This window comes from Moschus berezovskii, chromosome 22 (assembly GCF_049115385.1).
Source record: "Moschus berezovskii isolate FMDL1 chromosome 22, NW_MosBer_1.0, whole genome shotgun sequence".
NCBI classification, from domain to species: domain Eukaryota; kingdom Metazoa; phylum Chordata; class Mammalia; order Artiodactyla; family Moschidae; genus Moschus; species Moschus berezovskii.
In genome coordinates this window covers 24,147,609-24,169,077 of record NC_142481.1, presented here as the reverse complement: position 1 = coordinate 24,169,077, position 21,469 = coordinate 24,147,609, and the positions used below count along the sequence as shown (strand labels likewise).

General features: G+C 42.5%; 1 protein-coding gene across 1 annotated transcript in view; it reads left to right on the top strand.

Annotated features, from left to right (window-relative positions):
* Positions 1–4,391: 4,391 nt before the first annotated feature.
* The window catches only part of PKD1L3 (polycystin 1 like 3, transient receptor potential channel interacting), a 68,016-nt gene continuing 50,938 nt past the window's right edge, over positions 4,392–21,469 (top strand). The window contains exons 1-11 of the mRNA XM_088829974.1: positions 4,392–4,474; positions 5,454–5,565; positions 6,053–6,301; positions 10,047–10,178; positions 12,064–12,258; positions 13,885–14,012; positions 14,110–14,236; positions 14,876–15,004; positions 15,360–15,591; positions 16,516–16,709; positions 21,141–21,371. Coding sequence (XP_088686100.1) covers positions 4,392–4,474; positions 5,454–5,565; positions 6,053–6,301; positions 10,047–10,178; positions 12,064–12,258; positions 13,885–14,012; positions 14,110–14,236; positions 14,876–15,004; positions 15,360–15,591; positions 16,516–16,709; positions 21,141–21,371 — 1,812 coding nt within the window. The remainder of the gene's footprint in view (positions 4,475–5,453; positions 5,566–6,052; positions 6,302–10,046; positions 10,179–12,063; positions 12,259–13,884; positions 14,013–14,109; positions 14,237–14,875; positions 15,005–15,359; positions 15,592–16,515; positions 16,710–21,140; positions 21,372–21,469) is intronic.

The following is a 21,469-nucleotide window of genomic DNA, read 5'->3' as shown; positions in this document are numbered from 1 at the left end:
TTCTTTTAGGATTGACTGATTTGATCTCTTTGCAGTCCAAGGGACTCTCAGGAGTCTTTTCCAGAACCACAGTCCAAAAGCATCAATTCTTTGACACTCAGCCTTCTTTATGGTCCAACTCTTACATCCATACATGACTGCTGGAGCTTTGACTACACAGACCTTTGTCGACAAAGTAATGTCTCTGCTTTTTAATATGTTTTCTAGGTTTGTCACAGCTTTTCTTCCAATGAGCAAGCGTCTTTTAATTTCAAGGCTGCAGTCACCATCTGCAGTGATTCTCGAGCCAAAAAAATAAAGTCTCTCACTATTTCCATTGTTTCCCCATCTATTTGCCATGACATGATGGAACCAGAAGATGCCATGATCTTAGGTTTTTGAATGTTGAGTTTTAAGTCAGATTTTTCACTCTCTTCTGTCACCTTCATCAAGAGGCTCTTTAGTTCCCCTTTGCTTTCTACCATAAGGGTGGTGCCATCTGCATATCTGAGGTTATTGATATTCCTCCCACCAATCTTGATTCCAGCTTGTGCTTCATCCAGCCTGGCATTTCTCATGATGTACTATGCCTATAAGTTAAATTAGCAAGGTGACAATATACAGCCTTGGTGTACTCCTTTCCCAATTTTGAACCAGTCCGTTATTTCATGTCTGGTTCTAACTATTGCTTCTTGACCTGCACACAGATTTCTCAGGAGGCAGGTAAGGTGGTGTGATATTCCTATCTCTAAGAATTTTCCACAGTTTGTTGTGATCTACACAGTCAAAGGCTTTAGCATAGTCAATAAAGCAGAAGTAGATATTTTTCTGGAATTCTCTTGCTTTTTTATAATCCAGTGGATGTTGGCAATTTGATCTCTGGTTCCTTTGTCTTTTTTAAATTCAGCTTGAACATCTGAGAGTTCTCGGTTCACGTACTATTGAAGCCTGGCTTGGAGAATTTTGAGCATTACTTTGCTATCGTGTGAGATGAGTGCAATTGTGCAGTAGTTTGCGCATTCTTTGGCATTGCCTTTTTCTGGGATTGGAATGAAAACTGACCTTTTCCAGTCCTGTGGCCACTGCTGAGTTTTCCAAATTTGCTGGCATATTGAATGCAGCACTTTCACAGCATCATCTTTCAGGATTTGAAATAGCTCAACTGGAATTCTATCACCTCCACCAGGTTTGTTCATAGTGATGGTTTCTAAGGTCCACTTGACTTCACACTCCAGGATATTTGGCTCTAGGTGAGTGATCACAGCATCATGGTTATCTGGGTCATTAAGATCTTTTTTCTATCATTCTTCTGTATATTCTTGCCACCTCTTCTTAATGTCATCTGCTTCTGTTAGGTCCATACCGTTTCTGTCCTTTATTGTGCCCATCTTTGCATGAAATATTCCCTTGGTATCTCTAATTTTCTTGAAGAGAACTCTAGTCTTTCCTGTTCTATTGTTTTCCTCTGTTTCTTTGCATTGTTCACTTAGGAAGCCTTTCTTATCTCTCCTTGCTATTCTTTGGAACTCTGCATTCAGATGGATATATCTTTCCCAATGTTAGAGGAAGATTTTCCCCAATTTACTGATGTAATAGGCTGTTATTCAGTGACTCGTGACAACATTCACTCTAGCAGATAGGAGCTCTGAAGAGCTTTACAAGGGGAGAGATTTTTATAGACAGAAATGAGCAGGAGCGAGGGCGTTATACTGAGCATTTGCTGATTGGTTAAAACAGGGTTGCTTCCCTTATGTGGAGCAAAAGGAAGTCGTGGCACTCTGTTATATAAGTTGTCCTGGGCAAGCAGGTGCTGACTAGTTGACCATGGCCTTCCTTCCCTGGGAGAGCCATTTGCTAATGTGGGGCTTAGCATGAGTGACTCCATCTTGGGCCTGATCTGGTTACTTTAACATCAATGAGCCATATGTTAGCAGGGTATACAGTTAAAACACAGGATCAGTTGCTATAACAGAGGCCAAAATGGTAGCTTAAGTAAAACAGATGTTCATTTATTTTTTACATAACAGTCTGAGGAAGAACTTTATGGCTGAAAGGATAGATAATTGGTTTACAGGACCCAAGTGTGTCCTTATTCTGCCATCAACTTGTAGCATCTATCTCATGTCTATAAAAGCTGTTTTTTCTTCCAGAACTCTATGTTCACATTCTAGCAACTGGGAAGGAGGGACAAGAAAGTTGAGGAGCGGGAGACAGGAGGCCGATCTTTTTTTTTTCCTTAAGGGCATAGCCTGCAAATTGCACCTGTTACTTCTTCTCATATCCCATTGGCCAGAACCTGAACTCACGTCTGCACCATAGAGCAGGGAGGACTGGGAAATGTAGTCCTTAGCTGGGCCACCAAGTTTCCATTAAAGAAAGGGAAGACAGAATAGCCCACACACTCTGCAGTGAATGTAATACAATTCTTTCCTCATAGTCTTCTCCTCAAAACTCTGTAGACATCATTCACTTGTTTTTGGCATTTAATGCTACAGTGGAAAAGACTAAGGCTAGCTACCCACCCCACCTTTTTTCCCCCTATCAGATTGCTTGTAGAATTTTTTAAATCCTTGCACTACAGAAATTTTCTTAGCAGGCATTTAGATTACTTTTCACTGATTTTTGCCTAGAATGTGATGTTGCATATATACATCTTTCTCAGTTCAAGAAAATTTTATTCTGTTCTACGCATTTATCCCTCTCTTTCATTTGCTTTGGGTGGAGCCTGGTGGGCTGCCGTCCATGGGGTCGCACAGAGTCGGACATGACTGAAGCGACTTAGCAGCAGCAGGCCCTGAGAAATACCAGTTTTCTGTGTGCTCTCCTGCTGGTTTCTGCCCTCCATATCTTTCCTGTCATTCTTGTAAGTGAAGAGATGGTTTCCTGGTTATCCCTCTTTCTGTTGCATTCTGGAAGAACTCCTTACACTTATCCTGTGTACCAGTGATTGGCCTTTTCCACCTTACTTCTGCTCTGTGTTACCTCCAGTGTGGATCTTAATTTTTCTGTAGCATTTCTGGTGTTCTTGAAGTCCTCTAATATCATTTATTTCTCTTTTAATCTCATTCTTATGCATATTACCTTCAGTTGGTTTATCTTTAAGACTTTCTGTTTGGTGGCATGGCCCCCAAAAAACGACTTTGTTTCAATCAAGGATGTTAAACAGCTTCCTGAAATATTTTTCTGGATTTTGCTGTTGATGATTTTTAGAGCTGTCATTTCCTCTGAGTCCTTTGGAGTCAGTTTCCAGGTTCTAAAGTGCTATTCATAGGCTCCCTTTTATTTGTGTTTTTTTTTTCCCTTAAGGCAAGATCTGTCAAAAGACATTTGTCTAAGACTAAGAATTGGATCACTCTTAAGTTTAGCAACCTGTTGGTTTTATTTCGTGGTCATACCCCCTTCTCAGATCAACAGTTGATGTTCTGGGTTAGTTTCCTGTTCCCAGCAAGCTGTCAGCCTAATGGCCCTATTCTGAGGTGGTGTTTTTCTCAACTCTGCATATACTGCTTTAACTTTCACGTCATTGGATATTATTAAATCCATTCTCCAGATGAGAAAACTAAGAGGTTAAGTCATTTGTTCAAGGCTTCATCATGAGTCGCAGTAAAAGGCAAACCAGCTCTGGCCCACAGGTCTTTGACTCAGAATTCAGTTTCTTCGGTCTTTCTTACTTTTGTTCATCTTGATAGAAAAACAGGACAGCTGATCCTAAGAGCATCTCAGAACTGTGTCCTGCCCCAGCAGTAGTAGCTGCAGTAATTTTGCTGCTAAACATACATACCAGCCTTATGAACAACAAAGGGAATGCTCTAAGAAAAGAAAAGAAGCCAAAGTAGACTTGCTGTAGTCAGGTCAGTCTGCCTGGGTCTAGACACTCGTGCTTTGAAAGAAATCAACTTAAGTTCATAGCAAATAAGCATAGTAATATCCGGATATTGCCTTCAAATGACAGTTTTCTTACTGGAAAAAATGTGGAAAGAGAATTAATAACTGTGATCCGGTAAAATGCTGTAAATGATCATTTCCTAAAGTCTATCAGAAATACGCTGATTTATTGAATAAGAGCTCTTTTTTGGTAAAATTACGAGGGAGAAACTTCTGCAGTAATATTTATATTCTGGCAGCTTTATGATTGATCTGACTTAATATTTTCATCCAGAGGATCTGGGTCTTGGAAGAGTAAGCGAAGGGGTGAGACATTAATAATGTGATGCTGCTGCTCCAGGAATCTGGCTTTCTACAGCTGTAGCAACAGTGGGAAATGAGCACTTCGGCTTCCTACATGAAACAGTTCGCATTGTTTCCAGAAACAAATAATCCTCAAGTGAAACAGAAATACTTCTATCCTAAGCCTTCCCCTTGAACATAACCAATTCTCTGTTTCCCGTAGGAGACACGCATCTCTCAACCACATGTCGGCAGCCTGCTCAGGCTCACATTGTAAGTGCTTCACCACAGTGCACATCTTGAAATGTGGCTCCCTTTGTCGTTCTTGGTGGGTTCTGCCAGAACTCTCCTCTGTCTCATAGACGGCTCTGGATGTAGTTTTCGAAGAAGGAAAGGAAAGTACTTACGTGCAGCAAAGAATCAGGTCTGGTGGACGCTTTATTAAAGAAAACCTTAAAGCCTCTTTGGCTTTGATGTTGGTGTTATTATTTGTTGGCTGATTGTTGATTTATTCCCTGCTTGATCCCAGAAAGCATTTGTGGCATCTTACCAAAATATATGCCATGCAATAACATTTTTGAAAGAAATTTTAAAGGAAAAAAGAAATTCGAGTGAAAGGAAAACAACGGTAGGAACTCTGCATAATCTATAAAAGTTCACCTTCAAGGGACTGCTCTGGCAGTCCAGTAGTTAGGGCTCCATGCTTCCACTGCAGGGAGCTCAGAGTTGAACCCTGGTTGGGGAACTGGGATCCCACAAGCTGTGCAGCAAAGCCCACAAAAATTTACCTTCAAGAAACAGCCTTCTTGCCTCTGTGTCCTGCATATTTATATTGTCTAAATGTAGATGCACATTTACTTGATCTAGTATTAACTGCAAAATATGTGTTTCTAGCAGCATGAAAGAAGGAAAATAGGGATGAAACAAATACCCTTTAAAGCAGCATCTCCCAAGTGATGTTCTGTAAAATAACAGCCAACATTGCTTAAAAGAAGGAAAACAAGCAAAGGTTTATGCCTGTAGGACTTCTCTGAGGCTTTCAGGTGCCCAGGCCTCACCATCTGCACTGCGATCACACCCCAGCCCACGCCACCATCATCTCCTATCTAAGCTGTGCATCTCCTCCTGCTTCTACTCTTGGCCCCTTCCTGCCCGTTCCCAACCCAGCAGTCCAAGGAGTCCTTCGGAGCAGAATCGGATCACGCCACTGCTCCTCAAAGCCCTGAGTATCTTCCCGTCTCAGACTGAGTAAAATCACACTGTTGTCAATTGCCTGACGTCAATGCTGTCCTCACCCCAACCCCCAGGATCTTCCTGATCACGCCGGTTCCCACTTCTGCTCATCTAGCCTCCTCATTCCTCGAAGCCAGCCAGCTGTGGCCTCAGGGCCTCTGCACCCCTCAGCTGTCCTTCTCCAGTGTATTGGCAGAGCTTTCTCTCCCCGCTTCATTCAGCTGTCAGCAAGAGCACCCTCTCCTGACAGCGGAGCACCCTTTCACTTCATCCGCTTACTTTTTTTTTTTTTAACTTGATTCAGTTCATGATACAATATGTATATCTGTCACCACCATGAAAATGGAGGCTCCATGAGGCAAGAACTTGGCTCATTTTGTTCACTGCTGTGTCCTTGGTTCCCCAGAACATTACTTAGCACATAGTAGATGCTTAATTATAATTTAGTGAATGAGTGACAGTAAGCACAGTAAAATAGATTGTGACTCTTACAGAGGATAATATGGTATGCCACTTTCTCAGGACCGTGCACAGGATCTTTTTGAGAGAAATGCCTATTAATATCATACAGGATGTGGGGATTCTAGAGCAATTTTAGAAGCACTTGCCCTAATTATTCATCGTTTAGGAAAATCATATTCAGCCTTCTCCTTTGTGGGTTTTTATCTTCTAGTCCAAGACTCTGTGCCATCCCCTCAGCCCATTTCCTTTGGTGCCACCTAAAGTCACACTGCAGGGGGTGTCAGTCACGCCTGCACCTACCAGCCAGCCTCTCCCTCTGACACCAGAGCTCCCCGGGCCTGGATCTGTAACATGTGCTGGAAAAGATCTGGCAGAAATAACTTCAACCCCCAAAGAAGACTCACACCCAAGTGTCTTCACCAGTCATCCACAAGTATCCTTACAAAACGCATCTGATCAGGTAAGTGTGGAAAATTGAAGTCATAGCTGGGTACCCCTGTGACCCTGAAAGAGCCCTTTTTGACTCTTTCCTTCTATATGGTGATGTTTCAAGAATATGCTGCTAGGAAGGAGCTGTTTTCACCCTTCACCCCTGAGCAGAACATAGGAATGCCTGACAGTGATGGGGTTCAGGGCAGGCTGCCCCAAAATGTGCCACTCTGGCAACCTGGATTATTTCAAGCTGAAGACAGTTAAGGCCCAACAGACTCAAGAACTTTTTACCTCCCTCTTCACTGCCTGAAAGAGATTAGGAGCTCGAACCCAGAAAAGAGCTATTAATGTTACCACTGTAAATGTTCTTACATTAGAAACACTTCTCTGCATGGTGTGACAAGCATGCATTTTCTAGACCTTTCCTCTTCCCATCTTCTGTGAATGTCTTCCTCCACTCCGAAGTCCCAGACCCCTGGCACCTTCTCCTTAGCTCCGGATGGGATCTAAACCTCAGTGGCCTGTCTGTGAAACTCCCTTCTTTGGGACTCCCATACATACGTAATTGTATTTGTATCTGTCCTGTTAATCGGTTTTATGTTGGCTTAATTAATAGCCCAGCTGAAGAACCTGGAAGGGAAGAAGGGAAAAGGGTTCCTTTCCTAACAGACAAGCCTGTATCCCAATTCAGAGCTAAGCAAGTCTATGGAAATATTCCACAATGGGTTTTATATCCACTTCAGGATTGAATGTCTTATTATTTAATGATATTCTATTTAGTGCTTCAGACGAGGAGGAAGCCTTATTCACCTGCCCCACTTTTTCAGGAGCAGCAAACCCTTCTGACAGCTCCTGCTACTCAACATCTCAACTCTTTTTTAAATCTTTCTTTCCCCTTTGCCCCAAACCTTAAGATAAAGCAAAGCCATCGTGACAGTTTTGACCAAAGAAAATTATCCTGCTTCTACCCATTTTTTTTTTTTTTAAACACAAGCTCTACTTACATGTGAACATTTCCCTGCTAAAGAGGAATCCTGTTTACTCCGAATCTGCATTCAGTGTTAATGGAAGCGAAATGTTCACTATTGTCTCTGCTGGCATTGTGTTCCCCTGGGAAGAAACTGACCTACAGTCATTTCAACAGACATGTTTTCTTTAAACAAAGGGAAATCTGAAGTGTAGACTCTCCAGGAGTCTACAAATAAATGACTATAAATATTAAGAGAATTTAGTAGCATTATTGAATACCAGGTTACTATACCAAAGCTAATTGTACTTTTATAGATCAGTAACATTCAGTTAGCAATTTAGATAAAGAAAAAAGATATAATAGCCAAGTATGTAGGAGTGCAGATAACAAAGTGAAAGTGTTAGTTGCTCAGTGGTATCTGACTCTTTGCGACTCCATGGACTGTAGCCCACCAGGCTCTTCTGTCCATGGAATTCTCCAGGCAAGAATACTGTAGTGGGTTGCCATTTTCTACTCCAGGAATCTTCCCGACCCCTGTTCAATCGTATGGTCCATGAGGGTAGGACCATAACTGCCTGGAAGTGCTCTAACTCCTGAGTCTGGCAGCACACAGGAGGCATTTAATAAAGATTTACTGAATGTGATTGAATTAAGCTGTAAGTGGAGTATTCTCTGGTAATTGGACCAAGTACATTTGTATAAACAGAGATTATCTCAGGGTTGGACTTCCAGTTTGAAAGCATTGACCTCTTAAGCTTTGGGGCAGGTCCAGTGCTCTGGGTTTGTTTTCTCAGAGAGGTTTTCTGCCTCCAACTCCTGCCAAGTGGTATTTAAGGTACTCCCTTCTCGAATATGAACTCTTGAATTGAGGGAAATAAACAGAGTGGGACACCTGAAAGATTAAGTATACTTCCAAATAGAAAAGATTGGGTTTGTTTTGTTCTATGTTTCGGCTGCACCATGCAGTGTGCATCTTGGTTCCCTGACCAGGGATCAGTTCTGTGCCCCTGCATTAGGAGCATGGAGTCTTAACCACTGAATTACCAAGGAAGTCCCTAGAAGACTTCCATGTGACCCTTTCTTTTTAAAATTTATTTTTAATTGCAGGATGATTGTCTTACAATATTGTGTTGGTTTCTGCCTTACATCAGCATGTGTCAGCCATAGGGATGCATGTGGCCCCTCTGCCTTGAACCTCCCTCCCACCTTCCATCCCCTCCCACCCCTCTGTGTTGTCACAGAGCCCCGGTTTGAGTTCCCTGAGTCACACAGCAGATTCCCACTGGCTGTCCATTTTACATGTGGTAGCGTGTATGTTTCCACACTACTCTCTCCATTCGTCCCACCCTCTCCTTCCCCGCCTCCCTGTGTCCACAAGTCTGTTCTCTGTGTCTTCATCTCTGTCCCTGCCCTGTAAATAGGTTCATCAGTACCATCTTTCTGGATTCCATACACATGCGTTAATAGACGATATTTGTTTTTCTCTTTCTGACTTACCTCACTCGGTATAATAGGCTCTAGGTTCATCCACCTCATTAGCACCGATTCAAATTCATTCCTTTTTATGGCTGAGTAATATTCCATTGTGGTAACTTCCCTGGTAGCTCAGCTGGTAAAGAATCCGCCAGCAATACAGGAGATTCCAGTTCAATTCCTGGGTCGGGAAGATCCCCTGGAGAAGGAAATGGCAACCCACTCCAGTATTCTTGCCTGGAAAATTCTATGGACAGAGGAGCCTGATGGGCTACAGTCCATGGGGTCACAAAGAGCCAGACACGACTGAGCAACTAAGCACAGTGCTCCACTGTATATGTGCCCCACCGCTGCTGTACCCACTCATGTCAGCGAGCACCTAGCTGTTTCCACGCCCCTGCTACTGTGCACAGTGCTGCGATGAATGTTGGGGGTCACGTGTCTCTCTCAGTTATGGTTTTCTCAGGGTGTGTGTCCACAGGTCAGATTATTGGGTCTTGTGGTAGTTTTATTCGAGTTGTTTTAAGGAATCCCCAGCCTGTCTTCCATAGTGGCTGTATCAGTTTACATTCCCACCAGCAGTGCAAGAGGGTTCCCTTTTCCTCATATCCTCTCCAGCGTTCGTTTGCAGATTTTTTGGTGATGGCCATTCTGACCGGTGTGAGGTGATATCTCATTGTAGTTTCGGTTTACATGTCTCTAATAATGAGTGATGTTGAGCATCTTCTCTTGTGTTTATCAGCCATCTGTATGTCATCTTTGGATAAATGTCTGTTTAGGTCTTTTGCCCACTTTTTGATTGGGTTTGTTTTTCTGGTATTGAGTTGCATGAGCTGCTGGAATATTTTGGAAATCAATCCTTTGTCAGTTGTTTCATTTGCTATTATTTTCTCCCATTTGGAGGGCTGTCTTTTCACCTTGTTTATAGTTTCCTTTGCTGTGCAAGAGCTTTTAAGTTTAATTAAGTCCAACTTGTTTATTTTGGGTTTTTTTTTTTTTTTGCTTTACTCTAGGAGGTGTGAGCCTCACTTTTGATCATGGCATGAGACTTTTGCTTATTCTTATAAGTCTTATTTCCAGCTTCATTTATCCTTGGGTCTGTCATTGTATAACCTGGTTATCCATTTTCTCTACTGTATAAAGAGGTGAAAATAAATTCTATCTATTTGCAGAACAGCTTGTGAAAGTATCAGTATTAACTGTTATGGAGTCTGATTTGTAGAGTTTGTAATAGTATCAAAAGTCAACTCTTGTTAAAACAGTGGCTCAAACTACTAAAGTGCAGTAATTTTATAGAAATAATTTTGAGAAAACTCTTTGTTTTCAATAGGTCATAGATGAGATAACAGGGAACTTTAGCAAAGCAGTTCTTGGTTTGCGAGCTCAGAACAAACTGCAGAAAGCTTGCGAGATCCTCGAGGGACTGGCAGCCTTTATCCCAGGATTTTCTGAGTCAGCTCGGGTAAGCAGAGGGCGACTTGGATATGAAGGAGAAATGAAAAAGAGAAAAAGAATAATAAAATAGAAAATAGATCATCTGGAGATTGTGCCTTGTGTAGAATTTAACATTATAAAAGTATTTTGTGGAGATTCAAATATTAGCAGGTATTTGAAATACCTTCAAATTGGAAGATTTGATTTAAATAATTTAAATAATCAATGGTGACATTCTCAGATATGCTGTGTTTATTTTTTTTGTCTGTTTATCAGGTTACTGCCTTTCTGATAACATCTGTTAGGAGAAGTCATAGGAGACAAAAATAGATCCACTTCTAGAGGCAGATAGAGACGGACATCCTTGAAGCAGGCATCACAAACCCCATGATATTTGCATTTATGGCAGCCGTCTTTGCCACTGTTGCTTCCCCTTGACTAGTCATGCCTCTTTTCTGCTTCTTACATGTTAGTAAATTAAGGTGGTAGGATTAGTGAGAATTTTTAAATTCCTTTTTTCCATTTCCTATATTTTCAAATATTCTGCTGTAAGCACATAGGTGCAATCTGGGTTGGTTTATTTAGACTTTTTAATTACATAAATAGTATGTGCTTATTACTCAAAAATCAGAACAAAAACATTAAGAAATAGAAACCTTCACCATTTTGGTCCTTCTTGCCAATCTCATTCTCTAGATGTTACCCTCTATAATTTGTTATGCTTAACCTTCCAGACTTTTGTCTAATCATACACAACTTTGCTATTTTGTGTTAACAAATATGGAGTTAGATTATTAATAGATACGTTTTTCTGCTTGTTAATTTTTTACTTGATACTCTGCCATGGATATCTTTTCATAGCCACATACAGATGTGAACTCAGTATTCTTGATGCTCATTTGAATATCTTTCATTTGTTTACGCTTGCAAACAACATATCCATGAACATCCATGTACCTACATCTTTGAGTGCTTATGCAAACATCCCTCTGGGATAGAGAGCGAGAAATAGAATTGATGGACTCTTAAATTTTTAATCAATGACAAAATCGCCCTCCTAAAAGGCACCATTTTACATTCTCACAAGCTACGTCCTCACACTCTCACTTTTGCCAATTTAAGGCTTAGAAAAGAAAGAAAAGCATTTTATTGATCACTAAAGGGGTCAGACATCATTTTATATATTTATTGGCCATTTTTATTTGTCCTCTGAATTGCTTCTGTATGTCCTTCACTCATTTTTCCCCTTCGGGTTTCTTGGTCATTTTCTTATTTGTTAAGAATAAAACAGCTTTAATATTGATATTAACTTTTGTTATATATGTTGCTGATATTTTAGCAACATGTCTTTTTAATTTTGTTGCATTTTTTATTTTGCAGAGGTCTTTAATACATGTAACTTTGAAAATAACATTTCCAAACAAAAATTGTTATAACTGCCGTGGATATTCACTACTTAGTGGATATTCACCTTATTAGTTGATGTTTTTTTTTTTAACTTGCAAACAACCTACAGAAAAGAAAATTGGTGTTTCCTGTTTCATTTAGAAATTCTCCTTGATCTCCCTTTTAAGTCTATCTTCAGTGCTTTGGAGGCCCTAAATATAAAGTGATAGTCTACTTGGTATTTCTGTCAGCATTGCTCTTTTCCTCAGCATTTCTTTTTCTTTTTAAGCTTCTGTTAATTAGATATTTGATCTGCTTATCACAGTGAAAAGGGTTGTGTTGGTTCCTTAGAATAACCAGAAACACAGATCCTCCTGTAGGTAACGTGTAGCAATATATGTTCCTTCCCTGCCAAGTTGTAATATTGCTTCTTATAAAAATGCATTGGAAGTGTGTGAAGAACACAGAACTCCTTATAAGGAGAACCCAGATTTAAAGCGGTCATAAACAGTGCAGAGATGTGTAAGTGTCTTCTGAAATTCCAGGTCAGGGTCATCGATACCCTTACAGACCTGAATGAGCAGCTACTGCAGAGCCCATTTCTGAACAGCAGCGACCCAGGCTCCAGAACGCCCGTGACCGTCTGCCTCTTCCACTCCCTCAACAACGTAATGAAAGCTGGTGAAGCTAGTCAGCGAAGACATGGGCACAGCGTCGAGCAGGTGGGCACAGTGTGTGCCAGTGGCCAACTCTGTTTAGAGACATTTTCGTCTTGACAGGTCAGGCGTCAACATGGCCTTTCCCTAGACCTCTAGCTGCTACTGCTGCTGTCGCTTCAGTTGTGTCTGACTCTGTGCAACCCCATAGCCGGCAGCCCTCCAGGTTCTGCCGTCTCTGGGATTCTCCAGGCCTCTAGAGAGCCCAGCTAAACAGGCACCACTCAGGAGACTGCTCCATCAAGCCTGCTCCCAGGTCTTCTCTCCACCCCACCACTGAGCCAAGAACACCTAGTGCTGAAATCTAGTGAATTCAGTAAAGGGTTTGGCGTATGATAAACATTCCACTAAATAAATTATTTTTACCCTTCACATAGAAAGATGTGCAACATCACTTGTCACTAGGGAACTGCACATCAAACCGCCGTGAGATCCCACTTCACATCTAGACAGACAGATAATAACAAGTGTTGGCAAGGAGGCAGAGAACCTGGAACACTTATATGTTGTTGGATTGTAAAATGATGATGCAGCCACCTTGGAAAACAGTTTGACAGTTCCTCAAAGTGTTAAAAAGAGAATTACCATGAGGCTTAGTAGGTTCACTCCTTGGTATGTACCCTCAGAGGTCCACACAAAAACTTGTACACGCATGTTCATAGCATTGTTCGAATAGCCAGGTAGCCAAAAAAAATGGAAACAGTGCAGGTGTCCATGGTCTGATGAATGGATTAGTAAAATTTGGTATGTCCTTATTGATGGAATATTACCTAGCAACAACAACAAAAATGAAGTACTGATACAAGCTACAAGATGGATGGACCTTGAAAACACTATGCTAAGTAAAAGCAGCCAAACATAGAAGATCATAGTTCCATTTACATGAAATGTCCTGAAGAGGCAAGTCTATTGACACAGAATGTAGTTTAGTAGTTACCTCCTGCTAAGGTAACTACTTGAGGGTAGGAGGGAACAGGGGCGCCAGAGGATGAGATAGTTCATTGGCATCACTGACTCAGTGGACCTGAGTCTGAGCAAACTCTGGGAGATAGTGAAGGACAGGGAGGCCTGGCATGCTGCAGTCCATGGGGTCACAGAGAATCGGACATGACTTAGCAACTGAACAACAAAGCTAGTTGTCTAGTAGTAGTGGGGGCGGGAGTGGGGGCTGGGGACAGGAGGATGGACAGTGGCTGCCACTGGGTTCTGCCCGCTGGGTTTATTTTAGTGAAGATGAAAACGTTCCACAATTAGATCGTAGTTATAGTAGCACAGACCTGAGAATATAAACAGCACAGAATTATATACTCTAAATGGGTGAATTATATGCATAATTTCATTGCAAAAGTAACTCTTTTTAGAAAACATTCATCATAAGCAGGTCTCAGGCAGCTTATGTCATGGGGCAAAGAAATAGTTCCCTGGGTGGCCCTCTTAGTTGATGCAAAGGATGATGTGTCCTTAGCTAGATGGCAAGTGCTCTCCGTGGGTCCTTCCAGTGAGTGTCACCTTTCATTTCGTCACTTTCAAGGTCCTTGTCCCTTTTTCCTCTCTCTCAAACCGTTGTCTCACTAACACAGTGCACCAAGATTACACGAGTCACCTGGTATTGATGTTTCTCTGTAAACGCAGGTAGAAAATACACTGAAAATGTCCTTGCTGAGCCTTGGGAGGATCCAGGAGGCATTTCTGCAGCAGAATCGGTATGCTGAGCCTGAGGTGACTCTGACCTCTTCCACTGCTGTCCTGATGCTGAGCAGGTAACAGGGAGGGAAGGACAGAGGGAATTTCGTTTTAGGCTTTGGACTTTCAGGGAACAAAGAGCAACTGATTTCCATTCAACTTCTTTTTCTTTAGGCAAAACGTATCAACGTTGCCTCTGAGCTCTTACACCCTTGGTGACCCAGCCCCTGTGAGGTTAGGCTTTCCATCAGCGTCCGCCCTGGAGGAGCTCTTGAAAAAACACCCAGGAGTTGATGTCCAAGTGAGTATGAAATTGATTCTGATCAGAACGAACATGGGATGTGATGGCTGCAGGCATTTGGGTGAAAGTGTGAAAGTGTAGGCTGGACAGAATGAGAGAAAGTCATGTGTGCTAATTTCTGTTTCACACTGGCAGGGATGGAGGACTCTTAAACATGACCCCTGCTAGAGGTTGGGAGCATTAAATACTCTTCTAGGTTTCACTAAGCTTTTGGGTTATGATTTGAACTGATCTGAACTCTTCAGTTTTTATACAAAACTGGAAATCTCTAAATAATCACCGACTCAATGTACCAACCTAGTCATGTCAGCATATTTAATTTCTTTCAGCAATCACCTAACAAACGGAAGTAAGATTGTAGCCTTATCCTGGAGAGCAGAATTCTTACTTCCTAGTAAAATGAATCCTCCAAGTACAGAGGTGAAACAAAAATAGTAATGATTCCGAGGGTCTCAAGCAAATGACTCATCTTTAATTAGCTGATTCTTCCTTGTAGAATGTTATGAGAAATATTTCATTTCAAATGCTAGCAAGGGGAAATCCTGACATTTACTTTGATATCTGATCCCTTATTACCTTTAAGTGTGTTACTTATAAATATGTGGGCAGTTGAAGAAACTGAAATGTTCTTGTCTCTAGGTAACAGGACTAGCTTTCAATCCCTTCAGAGATTTTGACAAGAAGAAGATTGTTGGAAGCGTTGGGAGTGTGTTGCTAAGCTCTAATCATAAATTGCTCCAAGTCCATGACTTAATGGAGGATATTGAGGTATGACTTGATTATTAGGGAATGAAAAAGAAGGAAATTGGAATTCCTGGAGAATAGAATGGGAATTTACAGCAACTGAAGGAAATCATTTTAGATTTGTGGGCATACCGTTATTTTGTTATTCACATCATTGCTTAGGAATTTCTACAGAGAGATCTCCCTCACACTTAGGAGAAAGTGTTTTAGGTCTAAGACTATATACTTTCTTGTATATCCCTGGCACTGTGTTATCCACTAACATTCACAGAGGAAGACCTAGCAGGTTCTATTCCATTATCACAAAGAAGGAGTCTGAAAAGCAGCCATGGACGAACCCTCTTAAACTTGGAGATTAATGAACTGTCTCTCATTCTAGATTATGCTCTGGAGAAATGCGAGCATGGAAACCCACCCCACCAGCCTCAACATGAGCACAGACCATTTTACTATCACAGTGAACGTCACCTCCCTGGAAAAGTCCCTGATAGTGTGCATAGAGCCTGAAGGCCCCCTGTCGCTGACACTCTACCTGGGGTTCCAGCACCAGCCCAACCACACCCACTTCCACCTGAACTTCTCCCTGCCGAAGGAGAAGGTGTTGCAGAAAGGTAAGCCCCAACCAGTTGTCAGAAACTTTAGAATGCATGTTGTTGTTGTTGTTTTAACTTTTTATTTTGAGATAACAAAATGCAACTGAGATCATTCACATACAGTTATAAAAAGTAAAACCCAGAGATCTTACGCGCTTCCTGCCCACTCTCCCCTATTTATTACATCCTGCATAACCACGGTTCAGTGTCACAACCAGGAACCCAATGTATTGATCTTACTCGAATTTCACCAGTTTTACCAGCGCTCTTGTAATCACTTTTCAAGTGACTCTTCCTGTTAAACAGGGCTTCTGAGCCAGCACCTCTCACTGCTGGCTGGCCAGCTACAAATTGTGTCTGCATCACCGCCAGGCTCTTTCCTGATTCCGAGCATGTACTCTGTCCTCCTTGCTGATCTTGGCAATAATATCATGTCCTCAGAAACTGGAAGGGATCTTGGAGATCCTTCGGTTCAGATTTCATGTTTGAAAGATGATAAAACCAGGTCGACTGCCTTAGCCCTTAGCGGCCACCTGGTGACAAAGCCAGGCCTGAAACCCAGCCTGCAGTGTGCAGACCAGGAACCGGAACCGCCCTTTGCCTGCCCCCGTGTCGCCCTTGGGTTTCTCTTGTTACCGAGGTTCTCTTGTTATCATTTTGATGTGTGATTATTTCATTTTTCTAAAACTCATAATACATTCTAATTCCTTAGACTGAAATCTTCATTTATCAAAAACATATGATATATTTTTCTAATGGAACAGGAGTCATCCAGAACCCCAGATTATATCACCGGTCATTTTCTTTAAAACCATTTGTGATGCTAGGCTTCTCATTTCCCCATTTGTAAAATAATAACAATAATAGACCCTTCTGAAGAAAGGTTCTGATGGTATTTTTATCCTCTCTGAAAGGCAGCTAAGCACTCTTGTTTGTTCTCAGATGAGGAATACACATGGGTGCTGACGCCAGAGAAACTGCAGTATGGTGTCGGCACCTACTACATAACAGCGGTGTTGGATAAAAGCAAGGAGGGCGCTCAGCAGACGCCCACCCTGTTCTCGGTGGTCACTGCCGTCACTCAGTGTTATTTCTGGGACAGCCTCAACAGCATGTGGAAGAGCAGTGGATGCCAGGTCAGAAGCTGCCCACCTCTTTTTTTTTTAAATTGTTTTCATTGAAATATGATTGCTTTACAATATTGTGTTGGTTTCTGCTGTACAACAAAGTGAATCACATATACATATACCCCCTCCCTCCCACCTCTAATTCACCACAGAGCACTAAGCCTGAGCTTCCTGTGCTTTACAGCAGGTTCCCGCTAGCTAGCTGTTTCACACATGGAAGTGTATATGTGTTAAGTTGCTTCAGTCGTGTCCAACTCTTTGCGACCCAGTGGACTATAACCTGCCAGTCTCCTTAGGTAAGAATACTGGAGTGGGTTGCCATGCCCTCTTCCAGGGTATCTTCCCTGGAAGCATATATATGTCAGTCCTAATCTCCCAATTTGTCCCCTTGGCCCCCTGTGCCCACATGTCCATTCTCTGCATCCGCATCTCTAGTCCTGCCCTGGAAATAAATTCATCAGTACCATTTTTCTAGATTCCACATACATGCGTTAATATGTGGTATTTGTTTTTTTCTTTCTGATTTACTTCACTCTGTATGATAGACTCTAGGTCCATCCACATCTCTACAAATGAACCAATTTTGTTTCTTTTTATGACTGAGTAATATCCATTGTATATATGTACCATGTCATCTTTTCCATTCATCTATCTCTGGACATTTAGGTTGTTTCCATGCCCTGGCTATTGTAAATAGTGCTGCAATAAACACTGGTGTACGTGTGTCCTTTTGAATTATGGTCTTCTCAGGGTATATGCCCAGGAGTGAGATTGCTGGGTCATATGGTAGTTCTAGTTTTAGTTCTTTAAGGACCCTCCATACTGCTCTTCACAGTGGCTGTATCAGCTTACATTCCCACCAGAAGTGTATGAGGGTTCCCTTTCCTCCACATCCTCTCCAGCGTCTACTGTTTGTATGTTTTGATGATGGCCATTCCGACCGAAGTGAGGTGACACCTTATTGCAGCTTTGATTTGCATTTCTCGAATAATTAGTGGGGCTTTCCTGGTGGCTCAGATGGTAAAGAATCTGCCTGCCAGTGCAGGAGACACAGGTTCAGATCCCTGGGTCGGGAAGATCCCCTGGAGAAAGAAGTGGCAACCCACTCCAGTATTGCCTGGCATATCCCATGTACGGAGGAGCCTGGCAGGCTACAGTCCATAGGGTCACAAAAGAGTCAGACGCAGTTTAGAGACTAAACAACAACTATTAGTGATGTTGAGTGTCTTTTCATGTGTCTCTCGGCCATCTGAATGTCTTTGGAGAAATGTCTATTTAGGTAGAAGCTGCCCAATCCTGCGTCTCTCCCATTTCAGCTGGAAATAAACTCAGTGTCCCTGTAACCTCGTTTGGGATGGCCCAGAAAGAAAAAGCATCGGAAGGGAGATAAATCAGCCTAGATAAAAGGGGAGGTGTGTGTGGTGGGCTGGGAGAGCATGTCCCATCTGAGCAAGCTTGTGCTTTAGAGTTTTCTTTTTTGTTGTTGTTTCACTGGGTCTTCATTGCTGCACACAGGCTTTCTCTAGTTGCAGCAAGAGAGGGCTGCTCTTCATTGCAGTGTACAGACTTCTCATTGCAGTGGCTTCTCTTGTTGGGAATTACAAGCTCTAGGTGCATGGGCTTCAGTAGTTGCAGCACATAGGCTCAGTATTTGCAGAACAAGGGCTTAGTTGCTCTGTAGCATGTGAGATCTTCCTGGACCAGGGATTGAACCTGTGTCCCCTGCATTGGCAGGCAGATTCTTATCCACTCTACTACCAGGGAAGTCTTTAGATTTGTGCTTTAGATTTGTCATTTCTTGCCCAAACATTAGTCCATGGTAAATCTGACAAGGTATATAAGATAAGGTAAGTGGTACATGGAAGCTGATCAATTCTACAAGTACTAAATATGCGGTGAGTAAATGAGGCTGACTTTCATTTGCAAAAAAGAGCTTTTGTCACTTCTCTGTCTTTTGGCTAAGATCAAGTGTTCAGTTCAGTGCAGTCGCTCAGTCGTGTCCGACTCTCCGCGACCCCATGAATCACAGCACGCCAGGCCTCCCTGTCCATCACCAACTCCCGGAGTACACTCAAACTCATGTCCACAGAGTCGGTGATGCCATCCAGCCATCTCATTCTCTGTCGTCCCCTTCTCCCGCCCCCAACTTTCCCAGCATCAGAGTCTTTTCCAGTGAGTCAACTCGTCGCATGAGGTGGCCAAAGTATTGCAGTTTCAGCTTTAGCATCAGATCAAGTGTAGTATCAGTTTAACAGCTGATATGCCCTCATCATGCGAAATGCCAGGCTGTATGAAGTACAAGCTGGAATCAGGATCGCCAGGAGAAATATCAGTACCTCAGATACTCAGATGACACCACCCTTATGGCAGAAAGCAAAGAACTAAACAGCCTCTTGATGAAGGTGAAAGAGGAGAGTGAAAAAGTTGACTTAAAAATCAACTTTCAAAGAACTAAGATCATGGCATCCAGTCCCATCACTTCATGGAAAATAGATGGGGAAACGATGGAAACAGAGACTTTGTTTTTTGGGCTCCAAAATCAGTGCAGATGGTGACTGCAGCCATGAAATTCAAAGATGCTTGCTCCTTGGAAGAAAAGCTATGACCAACCTAGACAGCATATTAAAAAGCAGAGACATTACTTTGCCAACAAAAGTCCATCTAGTCAAAGCTATGGTTTTTCCAGGAGTCATGTGTGGATGTGAGAGTTGGGCTATAAAGAACACTGAGTGCCGAAGAATTAACGTTTTTGAACTGTGGTGTTGGAGAAGACTCTTGAGAGTCCCTTGGACTGCAAGGAGATCCAACCAGTCCATCCTAAAGGAAATCAGTCCTGAATATTCATTAGAAGGACTGATGCTAAAGCTGAAGTTCCAATACTTTGGCCACCTGATGCGAAGAACTGACTCCTTGGAAAAGACCTTGTTTCTTCCCTCTTATCAAAGGGTAACCACTGTCTGGAATTTGGTATATGCAGTGACAGATTTTATTTTCTTGGGCTCTGAAATCACTGTGGACGGTGACCGCAGCCTTGAAATTAAAAGACGCTTGCTTCTTGGAAGGAAAGCTATGACAAACCTAGACAGCATATTAAAAAGCAGAGACATCACTTTGCTGGCAAAGGTCCGTGTAGTCAAAGCTGTGGTTTTTCCAGTAGTCATGTACGGAGTTGAGAGCTGGACCATAAGAAAGGCTGACCACCGAAGAACTGAGGCTTTAGAATTGTTGTACTGGAGAAGACTCTTGAGAGTCTGTCAAGGAGATCAAACCAGTCAATCCTAAAGGAAATCAACCCTGAATATTCACTGGAAGAACTGATACTGAAGCTGAAACTTCAACACTTTGGCTACCTAATGAGAAGAGCCAATTCATTGGAAAAGACTCTGATGCTGGGAAAGATTGAAGGCAAAAGGAGAAGAGGGTAGCAAAGGATAAGGTGGTTAGATAGCATCACTGATTGAATGGACATGAATTTGAGCAATTTGAGCAAACTCTGGGAGATAGTGGGCTTCCCTGGTGGCTCAGAGGTTAAAGCATCTGCCTCCAATGCGGGAGACCCGGGTTCGATCCCTGGGTCGGGAAGATCCCCTGGAGAAGGAAATGGTAACCCACTCCAGTATTCTTGCCTGGAGAATCCCATGGGCGGAGAAGCCTGGTAGGCTACAGTCCACGGGGTCGCATAGAGTCGGACACGACTGAGCGACGGAACGGAACGGAACCTGGGAGATAGTGAGGGACAGGGAAGCATAACATGCTGCAGTCCATGGGGTCACAAAGAGTTGGATGTGACTTAGCGACTGAACAACAACAAATTCATTCTTTCAGCAAGTATATATTGAGCATCTTCTGCATACCAAGCTCCTGTATAGGAATTAGCGATGGATAGGACAGTGCCTAGTGAGGAAGATTGTTAAACATGGATTCATGAGTGATGGTTTGCATGCTCTCCATCTTTGTATAAATGGTATCACACTGTTATATCCTTTTAAACTTGCTTTGCCCACTCAGCATTGATATATCCAGCTTCAGTCCATTCATTTTATCTGCTGTATAGTAGTCCATTTGTTTGCCCCTACTTCCTTATTTACTTGTTTGTATGTTCTGCTGTTACCAGACACAGAGGTGGTTCTGATTTCTCCTAGTTGTAACCAGTGCTGACAGAGACATCCTTTTTCACATTTCCTTGTGCATGTGTGCAGAGTCCTCAGGATATGCATTCAGAACTGGAATCTCAGGATCCAAGGAGTTTGTACTTCTTCAGTTTTACTAAATGCTGCCAAGCTGCTGTGCCCATCAGTTTTCCCAGGTCACATTAACACCAGCGGAGAATGAGCCATCAGACCTTCTTTTCCAAATCTGTGTGTCTGTGTTTACGTTTTATATGTGTCCCTTCCTTAGCATGCCGGTGAGTTGGGGCCCCGATCTTGACTGTCATTCCAGGTCGGGCCACAGAGCACACTGGTAAGAACACAGTGTCTCTGCAACCACCTGACCTACTTCGGCAGCGATTTCTTCATTGTGCCCCGGACGGTGAATGTGGAAGACGTGGCTGAGCTGTTCCTTCGAGTGACCAGCAACCCAGTCGGGGTGTCCCTGCTGGCCAGCCTTGTCGGAATCTATATGCTCATATTCGTGTGGGCTCGGAGGAAGGACCAGGCAGATGCACAGAAGGTAATGAGACTTTGATTCTGAAAGCTTTGCCACAATGTCTTGAGTATGTTGAACAAGATGAAGGGGGAAAAGAGATACCTTTATTGAAAAGAGGCAGG